Source organism: Euleptes europaea, chromosome 4 (assembly GCF_029931775.1).
Source record: "Euleptes europaea isolate rEulEur1 chromosome 4, rEulEur1.hap1, whole genome shotgun sequence".
In the NCBI taxonomy this organism is placed as follows: Eukaryota; Metazoa; Chordata; class Lepidosauria; order Squamata; family Sphaerodactylidae; genus Euleptes; species Euleptes europaea.
This window is the reverse complement of record NC_079315.1, coordinates 87,832,418-87,848,581: the sequence shown is the minus strand read 5'-3', so window position 1 is coordinate 87,848,581 and position 16,164 is coordinate 87,832,418. Positions and strand designations below refer to the sequence as shown.

General features: G+C 39.4%; 1 protein-coding gene across 1 annotated transcript in view; it reads left to right on the top strand.

Annotated features, from left to right (window-relative positions):
• The window catches only part of MRPS27 (mitochondrial ribosomal protein S27), a 62,970-nt gene that overhangs the window by 1,420 nt on the left and 45,386 nt on the right, over window positions 1–16,164 (top strand). Inside the window, exons 2-4 of the mRNA XM_056849017.1 lie at window positions 1,083–1,160; window positions 7,662–7,732; window positions 11,469–11,527. Of these exons, the coding sequence (XP_056704995.1) occupies window positions 1,083–1,160; window positions 7,662–7,732; window positions 11,469–11,527 (208 nt within the window). The remainder of the gene's footprint in view (window positions 1–1,082; window positions 1,161–7,661; window positions 7,733–11,468; window positions 11,528–16,164) is intronic.

The following is a 16,164-nucleotide window of genomic DNA, read 5'->3' as shown; positions in this document are numbered from 1 at the left end:
TAAAATGACTAACTGAGGCTATCATATTTTGATCACATTATGAGAAGGCAAGAGTCACTGGAAAAGACAGTCATGCTAGGAAAAATTGAGGGCAGCAGGAAAAGAGGAAGACCCAACAAGAGATGGATTGACTCAATAAAGGAAGCCACAGCAGAGCCTAGATGGCCATCTGTGAGCAATGCTGATTCTATGAACTTGGGCAGTTCATAGGAGGGGGGGCATCTTGGCCATCTTCTGGGCACTGAGGGTGTATGGGGGAGGTAGTTGTGAGTTTCCTGCATTGTGCAGGGGGTTGGACTAGATGACCCTGGTGGTCCCTTCCAACTCTATGATTCTATGATTTCTTTTTTACAGTTTACATATCTTTCTCAGGGTTCTGCCTTTGGCCACATTTTCCCAGTGCTTGCAGCGCAATCTTGAGCAGAGTTAATGACCTTAGAAGGGTATAACTCTGCTTAGGATTGCACTGTTAAGTACAGTACTCAAAGTAGGATAGGATGCTATCCAACTTCCTTTCAGGCAGCCTTAATGTCATGCTGGGATGCAGCAGGATCACTCCAGTATTGCCTTATAATAGTGTTGTTTTTGATATAATTTATAGTCACGTTGTTGTTCATCATGTTTGGTAACTTGACTGTAATGATTTCAAAGTGTGAAGGCCTAATTCAAACAAGCATTTTAGGGGTTTTTAGATACGGCTCCTCTGATTAATGAATATTGGACAGACTAACATTTTTACATTTTTAAAATGGAGGATAACATTTATGTACTCTTGATAATAAAATCATAATATTGTGTGAATTATGAGCTCAATGGAAGTTTTATGGAAGTCTGATTTTTAGTGGTGGTAGTTACACCACTCTGAAGCTATCAGCCCTGTTTGGGATTCTAAAGGACAATGACATTTAATGCTTCCTCGAAGGATGGCGGCTTATGCTGGCTATTTATTGAATTTAATTTAGAGAATGGAATGTATAAAAAGGAAGATGGCTAATAAAATGTGCATTACGATAAATTGAAACCTGTCTAAATGACCTTTCATTCATATATGTGTATATTGATCTCGACTTCTTTTTTATTAGGCAAAAGATCCATTCTGTCAGCTGCTTATGTGGACAGTTCAAAATGGGAACAGAAAGAAAAAGATAAGAAGAATCTGGGTAAGGAAATATTTTGTCTGTTTTAGACCCCATAGTTGTTGTTGTTTTTTTAAAAAAACTATGAACTATGATTTAAGCTTATGTTTGCTAGTATCATATATCAGGATTTCTCAAGCAGGGTCCCTGATTTCTTGGGATAGGGTATGTGACAAAGGAGTGGGGATAAGACATCGAGCCATTTTGCTAACAGGCCTGTATGAAAGCTAAACACTGGGGCGGGTGGTGGTGGGGAGGTTTCGCTCTGGCCCTTCATTTAGATAACCAAATAGGGCCAAATTTTTTGGAAGCCACCTGGCCCTTCCAGGCCTCTGCATTGTAAGGCTCCCCAAAATTGATGAGCTTCACTTTCCCATTGCAGAAAGGCAGGTTTTCCAAGCAGAAGGCGTCTGGGAGCTGTTTCTGGCTGTCTGTTCCACCCTATTCACCTCTCTCCACTCAATGCACAGGACTCCAAGGTCCTGTCCAGCTCTCAGGACATGGTTCTGTCCAAACTGCTTGACATTTCTGCCCACCCTTGATCTGAGCTGTCTGGTTCCTCTGCACTGTGGCCTCAGCCCCACTACAACTGCTTTGTTTGCATGGATAACGCCCCACATCCTGCAGGAGCTCTGAGCACTCTTTGCACTTTAGGCTGAGGCCCCTCCATTCTGGGAGAGAGAGCCTGGCACCCCAAGGTCTCTCCATGCGGATGGCACCATCATTTTGAAGAAGAGCTCCATCTGCTCCACAGGCAGTTTTCAGCATCTGCAGAGCTAATGAGGCTCCATCTCCCCCCCCCCACAAACCCCCCTAGACAGAGTCAAAACCACAGTTGTGATCTTTCACTACACTTTATTGGGGGGCTGCAGGGCAAAGAAGCTTCGGGCCTCTTTCTCCACTTCTGTGTCTCCTGACAGGCGTGATTCTCCCAGTGCAAACATGGGGTTTTGCGCTGTTGTAAATAGCCCTTAGACTGGCGTATCTGGCAGATATGCTGGCATAGCGGTCAGTCTGCTCCCTATGCCCCTTCAGCCCCCCTCCTTAGGAGTTCACTGGTAACCAAGTTAAGACTCTACATTGTGAAGGATCCCCCCCCAGTATGTATATATATTTAGTAAGCAACAGGTCAAATAAAATTGCAAATGCAACAAATAAAATAGAGCTGAGAAATGGCGTAAAAATAAATCCATCATTCAGTTTGAAATAGATTTAAAAGACATAGAAATCTTTTGTTCAGCTTAAAATCTATATCACAGAATAAACCATTACAGAAAATGTGGACAAAAACAAAGCTTGCCTGGCCTCTTAATTAAAGATGCCAGAAAGGGAGCTCAGAGACGCAGAACAGAATAGCCTTGGAGAAGGGCAAGGAGACAAAGCAGTAACACAATTATATAGCCTTGTGTAGATTAGAAACCATCTAATATGAATAGTAGATACAATTTGTCAAGGCCCAGGTGTAGAAGCATCTGAATATGGCAGGAATGCCCAGCTTCACAGTAGCAAAGATGTGATTCAAAGATGGATGTATTGGTTGAGGGCCGAAAGATATCCATATGTATGACGGCTAGATTTGAGTCCAGTAGCACGTTGGAGATCAATAAGCTTTTGGGGTATAAGCTTTTGAGAGTAAATGCTTCCTTCATCAGATACGTATGAGAAACTTGTAATCACTATTTTAAAATAGACTGTAAGATAAAAAGTAGCAAGAATGAACTAACAGTTTTTATCTGTTTTAAGAAGACATTTCAAATATTTATAACCTTGTGTGGTGTTTGAAGTTATAAGATAATGAATTAACCAGGAATGTGCACCCTTATCATGTGGGACAGTTAGGTGTTAGATGATGATGATGTTAAAATCCTATAAATAGTGGAAGTTTAATTGATCAACAGCTTTCTTCTCAGAAGGGGCTCCTTGCCTGTGAGCTGCTTATCTTTGGTGTAAGAAACTTGTATGGACTCATGTTATTGTTTGCCTTTAATAAACTATGTAACGATGGCGGATGATATAATTTTCTGTTGATTTAATCAATGCTAAGAATGCAATAGTTATGTTTTATTAGAAGTTTAAAATGAGAACAGAATTCTGTAGTAGTATTGCTTGTGTACAATACAGGTAATGAATCTGAAACATTATTGAAGTGTACTTCCAGCCAGGGATTAAATGATCTTCTATAGGAAAGCTAACTAAATGCCTAGGGTTTCTTAAGTGCAGGCCTATATCTGAATCAGGCCTGAGTGCCATCCAGAACTATTTCATGATCGTAACTCTTCTCTGTGTTGGATGAAAAGTACAGAGCTATCAGTTTGAACGTGGTACCCCTGATAAATGTATTATTTGAACACAAGATGGCACTGCTGTTTTGTGGACGCTGATAAATGACAGTCAAGGGGTTTATTTGTGCAATAATAGTCAGGGGAAATGCTTCTCAATCACACATTATTGCCTAGGATTCCTGCACTACCTTCATTACCTTGGTACTGGTGCAGAGGTGTTTATTTTGGCTTTCTCAATCACACATGACAGATAATTTCCAAGTGGGAGAAAAAAGCATTGATTCTGTCATATATGAATATAATGTGGCAATCCATTTTACATATGTGTGTTTGGAAGCTCATACACTTTTTTTCCATTTGGGAAAAAATCACCCTCATTATGGACTAGTTTTCCCGTAGACTTGTTTAAACATCCTTTAGTTTGTTGCTACAGTAGTTAAAGCTTGCATTTGTGCCACTCTTCCAAAGAACATTGGAAGGAATGGTGATTCTGCAGCACCTTTGTGATTACATGGCATATTTCTTCATTTGAAAGAGGCAAGGGTTAGCATAGAATTGTTCCAGTGCTCTGTGCTTCACCAAGGAGATGGATGGTTATAATCTTTTTCTTTACCATGTTTTAATGACCCAGACTGTGCACACAGAAGAGTGTTGAACTAGCTCAGCATAATACCTCCTAAGGTTTTATGGAGAGAATCAATAAAAACAGCATACTTTTTAAAATTCTAGATTAATCAAAACATTTTAGAACACCCCCCCGTTACCTGTTTAGCTACTGCATAGTGACTTGGGATGCCTTAAGATTATTTATTTACGTTACGTATAGTCTGCCTTTCTCACAGGGACTCAAGGTGGATTACGCATAGGGAGTCAGTACAGTCAACAAAAAGGGACATTCAATAACCAATGCGTTCGGATTTTAGAAGTCTGGAACCGCTAGAAAGAACTGAAGCATGGCATAAGTACTAACAGGACACATTGATCAGTACAAAAATTACATAATAGGATCTTACTTACGATAGCTATACACAGCAGTATACACCACACTCACTAATCATTTATGCAAATTAGCCAGTATTTTATTCCTCCTAATTTACATTTAATACTGACATCCTTAAAGAGACTACCAGCAAACTTTCCTTTGTGCTGGTGTGCTGTGGGTTTGTCCATTAGGAGCTGAACCATGTCCACTGGTACAAAAGGGATTTCAAGCAGCTCTTATACAATAACCCTTTATTGATTGGGGCTGACCTGAGCTAGATTTGAGGCAGCAATTTTGGGGAGTTGAAAACACTTTCTCTCTCATTACTGGTCTCCTGAGTCACCTATTTGTAGGGAACAGAAATTGTAATTTCCATGGGCAGTTTTAAAGCACGTTTCATCAATAGGCAATCCTAGATCTCATTATCTAAGAAGGTAATGTTTTATAGCTGGGTGGATTCTTAGAATTACTTAGGATTTTCTTGGCTTGATTAGTGAGATTTACATACTGCTTTTTTAAATTTGGGTTTTGTGGAGGGTCAATAAACAACACATTCTAGTATTACAGAGCATGCATACTACAGACAGCTGTTTATATCAGCCAAAGATTGACCAGGTTCTTCAGAGCAATTCCACTGATATTCAAAGGTACCTTAGCAATTCCCATTTGTCAGCAAATAAAGTGTTTGGATATTTTTTTGTGTATATTGTCATCACTTTTATTATGCAATATAAAACTTAGAGGTACACTACACTAAGAACCAAACCAACAATTATACAACCCTTGCACAGGAATAAGCCCTACTGAACACAATGGAATTTACTTCCAAGTAAATATCCATCATGTAGTCCAAAGTAAGTAATTCTTCCTTCAAGCCTATCATATCTTGTCATTTAAATATGACTCAGTTCTTCAGACACCCTTCCTGAAAATAGTGACTATAGCATAGGGTACATGCCCCACACATGCCACAGTGAACACAAATACAAAAAATTCACAGAGCTTCTCTGCCAAAAAGACAAATAAGTTGGCTCCAGATCACATCAAACCTGAACTCTCCCTAGAAGCTAAAATAACCAAAGTGAGGCTGTCATACTTTAGTCACATTATGAAAAGACAATAATGCTAAGAAAAGTTGAGAGCAGAAGGAAAAGAGGAAGACGCAACATGAGGTGGATTGACTCAACAAAGCAAGCGACAGTCGTCAGTTTGCAAAACCTGAGCAAGGCTGTCAATGACAGGACATTTTGGAGGTCATTAATTCATAGAGTCACTATAAGTCGGAAGCGACTTGACAGCACTTTACACTAGGGTTGTGCATATCAATTTTACCAAGCCACAAATAAACCCGAAATAAGCCCTTTCGGCTTTTTTCAGGTTTAATTGCAGCTGAATAGGGGGAAAGGGGAATCACCCCAAAGCCAGATAGCCCCTTCTCGAGTCCCGGGAAGGCAGGCAGGCGGGGGGAGGGGGGGTTCACTTAGATCAGGGGGAGCTTCACTTAGATCCATGCTACCAGCCTTGGCAGCGTGGATCTTAATGAAGCCCCACCCACCTGCCTTCCCAGGAGTCTCAGGAAGGCAGGCGGGGGAAGCTTCACTTAGATAATGAAGCCCCCCCCCCGCCTTCCCGGGAGTTCCATAGGAAGGCGGGGGAGCTTTCCTTTTGCTACTGGAAGCAGCGAAAGGAACACTCCCCCGCCTTCCCATCTGTGCTGAATTTTTCCAGTATTTTTCGGGTTTGGGTTTATTGAATCTAAATTTTTTTGGAAAATCCAGAAACCCTGGATTTAATTTTTTTTTCAGGTTCAATAAACCCGAACCCGAAAAATACAGGCATAAGAAAATTGGTGCACACCCCTACTTAACACACAATTATTAACTTACATTTCTTTTGCCAGAGCCTGTAGTCCCTTCTGTTCAATTCATTGTAACCTTCCACTTTTTAAAAGAAGTCTTTTTTTGCTTTTTATAAAATCACTGACTTGCTTTATTCACCATGCAGGCATTCTTTTAGACTTGGCAGTGCTTTTTCTAACCTGGGGAATGCATTCTGTCTGGCCTTCAGTTAGTGTGGTTTTAAATCACCAAGTCAGTGGAGTCTAGAAGGGAGATGCACAAGAGATTCAGGGTCAAATGCAATTAAAAGTAGTGCATAACAAAAAGACATTAAGTGCATGATAGGATAGTGCATGTTGTGATCACCTCTAGGAAAATTCTCGCTTACGTGTAGACATTCTACAGCTATATAAAAGAGGCAAACCAGGAATAAATTATTCATTTGTTTTCTGAAATTCCAAGAGAAGATAAAGTTAACCAGATGCTTTTATCTCTGTTTTCAAAGCATTCATGCCCCCCCCTTTTAAAGTCTTTTATGTTGGGTTTGTCGGATTTGTGTCAGTAGAGTATACTTTTTAGTAGGGCAAAAGCTCTGGCAGAGATTTCTAGATTCCTTGTGAGGCAAATAGTTTATGAGTACCGCATAAAACAATTCTCTGTACAGAAGATTAATAGGATTGGAAGCTCCAGCAGGGTTCTTTGTCCAGTAATATCTTACACAATAGAAAGATCTCTCAAATACTGCAATCGTAATAATGATGCAAATAAAGGCTATTCATAAGTTACTTTTTTGCATTTGGGAATGTGTGTGTTTGTAGTTAGAGGGCCACAGTTGCAGTTCATACAGAGCTATATTGTATTTCCATGGCTTAGGTAACATAGTGCAGAGCTGTTGGTGGGAGGACTGACTGGATCCAGCCTTAGGCTGGAGGAAGTCCTCAAGCTTTGCTCAGTATACTGGTACGATAGTCGAAGGATCCATGCTGCTGCCTTCAGTTGCCATTCTAGTTCTTTTCAGGACACACTGGTGCTCGCTGCAGGCCCAAAGGCAAGGGGCAGTTTTCTGGCTGGTGTGGGAAATACTTTTTTCAAAAACAAAAGAAAAGAATGTCTGCTTAATTTGTCTCCTAATCCAGATTGCAAGATAGCGTTCCTGTTGTTCTTTGCATTTTAAAAGCCCTATAATGTAGTAGTAGAGAAATTTATTTGTATATGGCCATAGGCCTTCACAAAACATCGTCCACAAAGTAATACAATATTTAAAAAAAGACATGTACAAGAAAATAAAATCTAGTAGGGTTAACATGGATACAAAGCACCAAAAACAACATCATTTGTGGGATTCTGCTCTAGAGCTAACTATCTAAAAAGCCCTATAATGAATAACTAGTGAAAACTGAAAATGTTTATTTTCTTTCTACAGCTGAATTGGCTGCTTTTATGGACAGAACCTATGAAAGAAAGTTTCCAGTCAGTTCCTTAACAATATCCCGGGTAAGAACACATACCCCAGTTTTGTTAAAAGCAAAACCCATCTAGAGTATACTGTTGAAATGCAGCAAAGTTTTCTTAAGCATATTTGTCACATTTATTCTGGGAAACTTCTAATTGAAATAATTTTGCTGTACAGTGTTTCTTTGTATAGATATCTGGCTAACATATCTGTAGAGGTCGCAGTGCTAGAGATTTAAGGCCCTGGGCAGCTCAGCTGAGATGACTTGGTAGAGGGCACTTATTCCAATCTTCTCTCTAATCACTATTTTCATATGTTGTTATTTTTTAATCTGCGTTATCTGCCCCACTAGTGAACTGACTTTCTTCTGGATGTAGCATTAATGCTTTGTAAAACAAGCTCCATTCTTCAGTTCCCTTAGGCCCACAGATAAGACTCTGAATTCCAAAAGGTCAATAAAGTACCACTGGCATGAAGAGGTCACAGAAACGTCAATATAGCATTAAGGCAATCTGTTAAATTGGATTTTTAAAAAAGAAAAGGTAAACTGCCTGAAGCATAAAACCATAACCTTACTGTGGCAGTCGATCTGAAAGCAAGCGGATGTCAATACGTCACTGTATCGACATATAGAATTATAATTGACATAACAATTTATGGTTATTAAATTTTGCATGGTGTCTTGAAATACGGTAGGTGATCTACAAATAATATTTTTTGCAATAGAGTGGTCTACCAAAATATTCTGTTTCCCATGTTTCAGTCCAAGCTCCTGATAGGTTAAAGAAGTGTTAGGATAGCTGCCCTAAGATTCTGGGTAATAATGGTTGATATTCCTACCTTCAGTGAATTTGACTGGTTTCTTTTCTAAATTTTTTTATTGTTTTTATTACAAGATATGGGAAAAGGAAAACAGGGAAAGGGATAATTTGATTGTGTTCACTTACATTTCTGTTACACTGGCGTACAGACATTCTATATCATCTCTATCATAATCTTACTTTTTGTTCTATTACTATTAAGTCGTTCCTGTATTAATTTTCTATTGTTATTTTTAATATCTCTGATGTTACCTTTTGGTCTATTACAAAAAAACAATCACTAATATCATAACAATATCATCTAAAGTATGTACTTATGAGCTGTCATATTTATCATGGAAGGATTGCCATTTCTGTTTATGTTCTTCATACATTTCATGATGTAGCAAGGTGGATAATTTTGACATCATTGCATATTCATGCATTTTTGTAATCCACATGTTTAAAGCTGGTATCTCCTTATCTTTCCATTTTTGGGCCAATAACAATCTCGCTGCTGTTACTGCATATTGATACGTTTCTCTTTGGTTTCTTTTCAAACACAAAAGCATTTCTCCTGTTGACCAATAATAAATCAGGTACCAGAAATTGGTTATTGTAGGTTATCCGGGCTGTGTAACCGTGGTCTTGGTATTTTCTTTCCTGACATTTCGCCAGCAGCTGTGGCAGGCATCTTCAGAGGAGTAACACTGAAGGACAGTGTCTCTCAGTGTCAAGTGTATAGGAAGAGTAATATATAGTCAGAAAGGGGTTGGGTTGAGCTGAATCATTGTCCTGCAAAAAGTATCAAAGGTAATGTGCTAATCATTGTCCTGTAAGTATCAAGATAATGTGCTAAGACGAAAGAGACCCCCTCACCTCTGCAGGAGTATATCGTATACCTTGCAGCTGTGGACAAGTTTACATTGGGACAAAAAAACGCAGCATACAAACAAGGATAAAAGAACATGAAAGATACTGCAGACTTGGCCAACCTGAGAAATCAGCAGTGGCTGAACATGGACTGACACAAACAGGACACAGGGTCTTATTCCAAGACACTGAAAGACTGGACAATTCTACCAACTATTTTGTCAGATTGCACAGAGAAGCCATTGAAATTCATAAACATCAGCACAACTTTAACAGAAAAGAAGAGAGTTTAAGAATGAATAAGGCTTGGCTTCCTGTCCTGAAAACCTCCAGACAAACAAAGACTACAGTCAACAGTAGCCATGCAGATTAGCTTTGGATTTCACACATTAACAGATCATTTCAGGATACAATGGTTCCATATTAACATACCGCACCCTCATTAGCACATTATCTTGATACTTACAGGACGATGATAAGCACATTAGCTTTGATACTTTTTGCAGGACAACGATTCAGCTCAACCCAACCCCTTTCTGACTATATATTACTCTTCCTACACACTTGACACTGAGAGACACTGTCCTTCAGTATTACTCCTCTGAAGATGCCTGCCACAGCTGCTGGCGAAACGTCAGGAAAGAAAATACCAAGACCACGGTTACACAGCCCGGATAACCTACAAGAACCAATGAACTCGGACCGTGAAAGGCTTTGACAATATTTTGAGGTGCCAGAAAGTTGCAAAATTCAAGTAGTTGTCATGTGGGGAAAGTGTTTCCTTAAAAAAATCTTTCAGTTAGTTAATTTCACTGTGTGTCATCTTCTGCTGTTATGCAAAAGATAGATCAATATATTATCTGTTATGCAAAATTAGATGTATATGCTTAGACTTTTGCTCCAGGGGTTGCGAGTGGGAAGTTGCTGCCTTGTCTCTGACATGCATTGTGAAATGGGAGTCCCTCTTTTTACAAGACATGACATCAAATCTCCAAGAGATGACAATATATTATGGATTAGGGATATGAACTAACACTGGGCTTGCACTCTGACATCTTCTGAGATCTTTTGAGGGTGGCCATCTTCACTGGATGGAAGTGCTGCTTCCTCATTTCACTGAGAGAAGTAATGAGATCGGCATCTTCTGTGATGTCAGGATCACCCTCTCTTTTAAGGGCAGAAGCTCTGATGTGCCTCTGCTTCTATATGAATCTATCGTTCCTTTCAGTCAGACATTGTCCCTTCATGATGGTTTCAGCCATAGTCAAGAGTCTGCCAGATGCTGATGGTGAGGGTTCCTTTGGCTGACATTGTTGCCAATGACAGGTACTGAGAAAGCACTTTTTTCCCTGTAAAGAGTTGCAAAGCAGGAAGAATTGCACCATGTGTGATTTTAATTTATAATTGTATGTAGGCCTCCTCACGTACCTCTGAAAAGAACAGAATATAAATTGTTTTTTTAAAAGAATCAAGGTACTGTGCATTGTAATTAACAGAATCCTACACTATGATCACTGAAGTTACTTCACCTACTTTCTTACTCCATCAAACCTATGTGCTTTATAGCCTTTTTTCTCCTTAAGAGCAGAGATTTATGGACATTAGCTCTATGCTTTCCTCAGTGTGCAGCCATGACTAAGATTTCATTGTACACGGAATATTAGCCCATTGCTAATTGCTCAGAGATTATCCTCTTAAGTACTTTAATAACCTTAGTAAAACTTGCCTTTATGGCAAGTTAAAACTGTTTTTATATTATTTCTACAAATTTTCCATTTGTGACTGAATATGTTTGTGATCAGCACACGTTTCAGAAAATTTTGTGGAGATGTTCACCTGACAGGTCTTTGGAATGTATGCATCACAATTTGGTCATTTGCAAAACCAGTTAACTGTACATGCACCTATAGATCAATTGCTTTTTAATTTCTTTCTTGTGTAAAATGCTGTCCTGTAAGCTGTCATAAAGTAAATAATTTATATAAACTTTGGTTGATAATTTTTTTAAAAAAAGTGAATTAAACCTAGGGTACATATATAATGTGATTTTTATTCTCCATTGTGGTTTGAGAGCTGGTAATCTCTAAGGCTTTATCTTCCCTAGTTTATTGATAACATTTCTTCACGGGAGCAAGTGGATCAAGCTGAGTATTACCTTTACAAGTAAGTATCTTTACTGATTACATAATTTCGTTTATGAGTCATAGAAGTTGTTGATGTTAAATACGTGCTTTGCTTCTAATTTTTGAGCTGAATAGTTTGGGTACTGTTTTCAAATATGTTGCTGATCGTCAGCTGATATATTATTGGTGGCAGGAGCTAAGATGGAGAACATTTCCACAGTTCATAGCTCTTCAACCGGCCAGTCTGGGTAATCTGTAGATCTATACAATGTAATTTCTTGATCTGAGGTCTTCTTTACCGTTAGCTTTATATGGAGAACATGTGTGCTGTCATGGTGTGTGATCAGGGCTGTTTTGTAGTTGGCTTAAGTTGGTCATTAGTGTTCAGAATTTTTATAGCACATGTGCAGCCTGATCCCACATGTGTTCACTCCAAATTAAATTGCACTGTGTTCTGTAAGGCTTACTTCTAGGTAAGTATGCATCGGCTGGTAGGCTAATAGAGCTTTTACAGTCTTTACCTTGTTTGTATCAAAACCCTGCTGTGTGGTAGACCAGCATTATTTCAGTTTTATAGAAGGGGTACTGAGGCTTAAGACCAAGCACAGGTTCTCTCTTTGAGGTGGAGCTAAAGCTATACTGAAATCAAATTCTCTCCTCTCCCTTCTGCCTTATTGATTCTAGTTCATGGTTCAGGGCAAAAAAATAATTGGGCACCTCTAACAAAGGTATTTAGTTCAGAGTTCTTCCTCAGTGAGAACTGCACATTCCAGTCCTTTGAAAGACATTTATTTTCTGTAATTTACAATGTGCATCTATGGTTGTTAGCCCTATATTTGAGAGCCTTTAAAAAGTCTTTTAGTTCTGCTGCAGATACTGTGTTTCCTACCCTCAGGCAGTGCAAAAGGGGACTTCAATAAAAGATGTGGAATTACATGACTGTTCGTAGTTTTTGCTTCTGCTTGGTGTTACTCCAGGTCATAATTTAATTAAAACTGCTATTTTTTGAGTTCTCATGTGTATTTGTGAGATCTGAAGGCTACTTCTGGGTATGCCACATTAATCAAAAGAACCACCAGAGATGGTTTCTTTGGTTGAGTTGAAAAGGTGAAAGCTCTTACTTCTTTGACTTGTACATATGATTAATTGCTTGGTGTATTTTTTTCACTTTTCTTTTTATATGTGAATTGGGATTTCTAGTGGTGTGAAAGCGGAAATATATGTTTAATAGGTCTTGTAATTGAAAAGATTGCAAGCTTCAGCAAGGGTATCTTCTTCCCCTGTAGTGTAAGAATGGCTTTGGTGGGTCAGATCAAAGTCAGTGCAGTTCAGCGTTCTATTCTGAGCAGCAACTAGCCGGCATGAATGTTATTCCACCCCCTGGTATTCCAGTGGATACCCCGCATCTGTACATGGAGTTTCCATTTAACTATCATTGCAGATACCTGTTCTTCAGTCCTTTTAAAAAAGCCATCTGAGTTAAGCCTTTTGGTATAAATTGTAGTAGGGGATCTGTGATGGACAACTACCTGCAGATGTCTTATACCGTTTGATTTCCCACTCCTCCACATGAGCATTGGAGGCTAATCTGGTGAACTGGATTTGTTTCCCCACTCCTACACAGGAAGCCAGCTGGGTGACCTTGGGCATGTTACAGCTCTGTTGTAGTTCTCTCAGCCCCACCTACCTCACAGGGTGTCTGTTGTGGGGAGGGGAAGGTGATTGTCAGCAGGTTTGATTCACCCTTAAGTGGCACAGAAAGTCGGCATATAAAAACCAACTCCTTTCTTGTGAAGTACAGTAGAAACTGTAACCAATGAATTCAGTGCTGTACTGAGTTTATGCCTCATAAAAGCACCTTCATCTACGTATTATCTAGCAGCGGATATTTTAATTGTGGTTTCATGATTAGTCACCCCATTTTTGTTGCAACAGCTGGGTAATAGTGTTTGAAAACAACAGAAAGGTTCATAATGGCTAGAAAATAGAGCTGGCAGTCAAGATGGAACAGGAGAGCCACAATAGGTAGCCTGAGTCTAATGGTAGAACAAGTCCATTCATATGTATTTGTAACTGTGATTACTTATTTGGTCTGTTATAACTCATTCCTCACTGAAGCCACTTAAATGGGATGCCATAAGAAGGCAGGAAAAGAGTAATGGGATCTGTGAGATAAGAGTAAAAAAATACTTTAATGTAAACAATTGTGGCAAGTTTGGCCAGATTTTGCACAGAAAGCTTTATCTGCAGCATCTGTGGAAGTGGAGGGGGCATTCCTAACATTCTGGAACAGTGTCTGTTTGGAAAGTAATATGCTTTGCAAGTTGAACTGCAGAAAAAAATGGTGTACTGGGGACAGTGTTGGACTAGGGTCTGGGAAACCAGGTTCAAATCCCTCCTCCTCCACATAAGCTAGATAGGTGACCTTTGGCCAGTCACACACCCTCAAGTTAACCTACCTCACAGGGTGGCTGTGCGGATAAAATGGATGAGAGGGGAACAGTATGCCACTTTTGGACTGCATTGGAGAGAAAGGCAGGGAATAAATGAAGTTAATTAATTAAAGAATTAAAGATTTAATTCCCACTGAGATGTGCATGTATAATTCAGATATGCACTCAGGAAATATAAACGATGAACATGACAAACACATCAATACGAATGCTCTCACCAAGGAGCTGTGACTGGCTGATCTCCAGCTGTAATGTACGCTTGGTGGGAAATCAAGTTTTGCCTGTGAAATAATTAGTGAAATGGCCCTAAGAGTTATATTTCCCAAACTGCAACAATTGGGAGAGGTAGTATATATTATACAGAAGCCAGGTTGGACTAAATTTTGCATCCTGCTATGTTCTGTGAAAATGACCTTGATAAGTTTGCCACATGTTCTTGGGAAGGAATCTGAGGAACTCTTTGCATAGGACTTCACAATCTATGACTTCGTATCTGGTTATTTATCATACATGACTTCTAATAGTACTTCTGTTAAGTTATTGCTTTTAATAAAAGAAAAGGAAAAATACTTATGACAAGGTGTTTGGGGTATCAACATTGGCCAGCTGGTGTACTTTTATATGTTGCTGGTGGTGATGGGATGGGATTTGTAATCACCAAAGCAGATGTTAATTTTTTTTTTTACAGGTTAGAAGGGGGGTTGTGAGCGAGGTGTAGTTAAGATTATTTTAAACTTCCACTTTTCCCAGTGATGATGATTTAGGAAATGAAAGCTGCTAGGCCTGTTCAAATGTGTCCTGATTTTAAATGAAAGGCCTTGTGCAGAAATGCCCACAGCAAAAGTGACACGCAAGGAAAAATAAGCATAGGAAGATTTTTCTCAGGTTTGTATAACACAGTGATATTTATAGAATATAGTTTGTCACCTTTTCTTTAGTGGCTCACTTAGATTTTGTTACAAAAATAGTTTGAGATTTAAGTAGAGCAACAATGAAGTGAGTTATTGTAATAGTTCTTGTATTTAAAAAGTGGTTGCAGACGACGGGGGTGGGGAATGCAGATATAGGAGATGATCTCATGAAAATTTATCATGTTCAAGTCCTGTTGTTTCACAATAGTAAGTCGCAGGTTCAAATGTCACTCCAGCTTCCAATCAAGACTCTTTGTGCATGCAGCTGTTACTGCAATGTGGCAATAAGAACAGTGTGAGATGCACCTCACAAGGCTGCTTGTAAGGGTCACGGTCTGAAGTATTTCTTGAAATGCCTATGCTTAATATTTATCAAATGAATGAGAGAATTAAGCATGTTTTTAATCAATGAAAGTTCAGAGCGCTAAACTTTCCCTGAATTGTGCCTCGCTGCCCTGGAAAAATCTACTTTGTGATGAATTGTGTCCAGTGACATGGAGAGCTTTGGACTGTGGGAGAAGTTTGAATTGCCTGTATGATGCAACCATTTGGTTCGTGTGCACGCAGGTGTGTGTTGGGGAAGCTGACTGATGAAGTTTCCATATCTAATGCTTTGGGCTTGTGTCAGGAACTTGCACAAACAAGTATCCAAAGATGTGATACTGAATATTAGGGAACTACTGGATCTGCCTTTGTTGTCTTTCTCTCTCTCTTTTTTTATACAAAGAAAAAGTAGAGAGCTGCTTACCTGGGTGTGAATAATCCTAAAAAAATGAGATTTCCAGTTTTCTTCCTACTTCCCTGGTAATTTGGAGGAGAAGAGTGATTTGTAATTTGGAGTCACTTCAAAAAATTCGGTTGATGCTCAGGTTCATTGAGCAGCACCCTTAGAATAGCTTGGTATGAGACATTTAAGGCTTTAAACATTTTTCCTGCACAGAATTGTGCTGAGCTTCTGCTGTCTTTTGTGGGAATTCTATCAGGTCTTAAGTGGTGTTGCAGTACTTTATGCCTCTTCTTCAGGAGTGACCCTTCAAAATACCCCCATATTTCTTCTCTTGAACCCAGGGGCCAATTCACATAATGTCTTGAGGTGAGGGTTATCAAGTGATAGGTTTATTGCTTAATGGATTATATTCAGCTGCGCATTCCAGAGACAATTCTTTGGCAGAGGGGGGTGGTGATTTTTGCCAGTTCCCCCTTCCCACTGCACACCCCACTATACTGCCGCCATACTGTTTATTCTCGGTTGGTCTGTTCTACCTCATAGGGTTGTTGTGAGGAACATTCCCTGAGCTCCTTCAAGGGGCAAC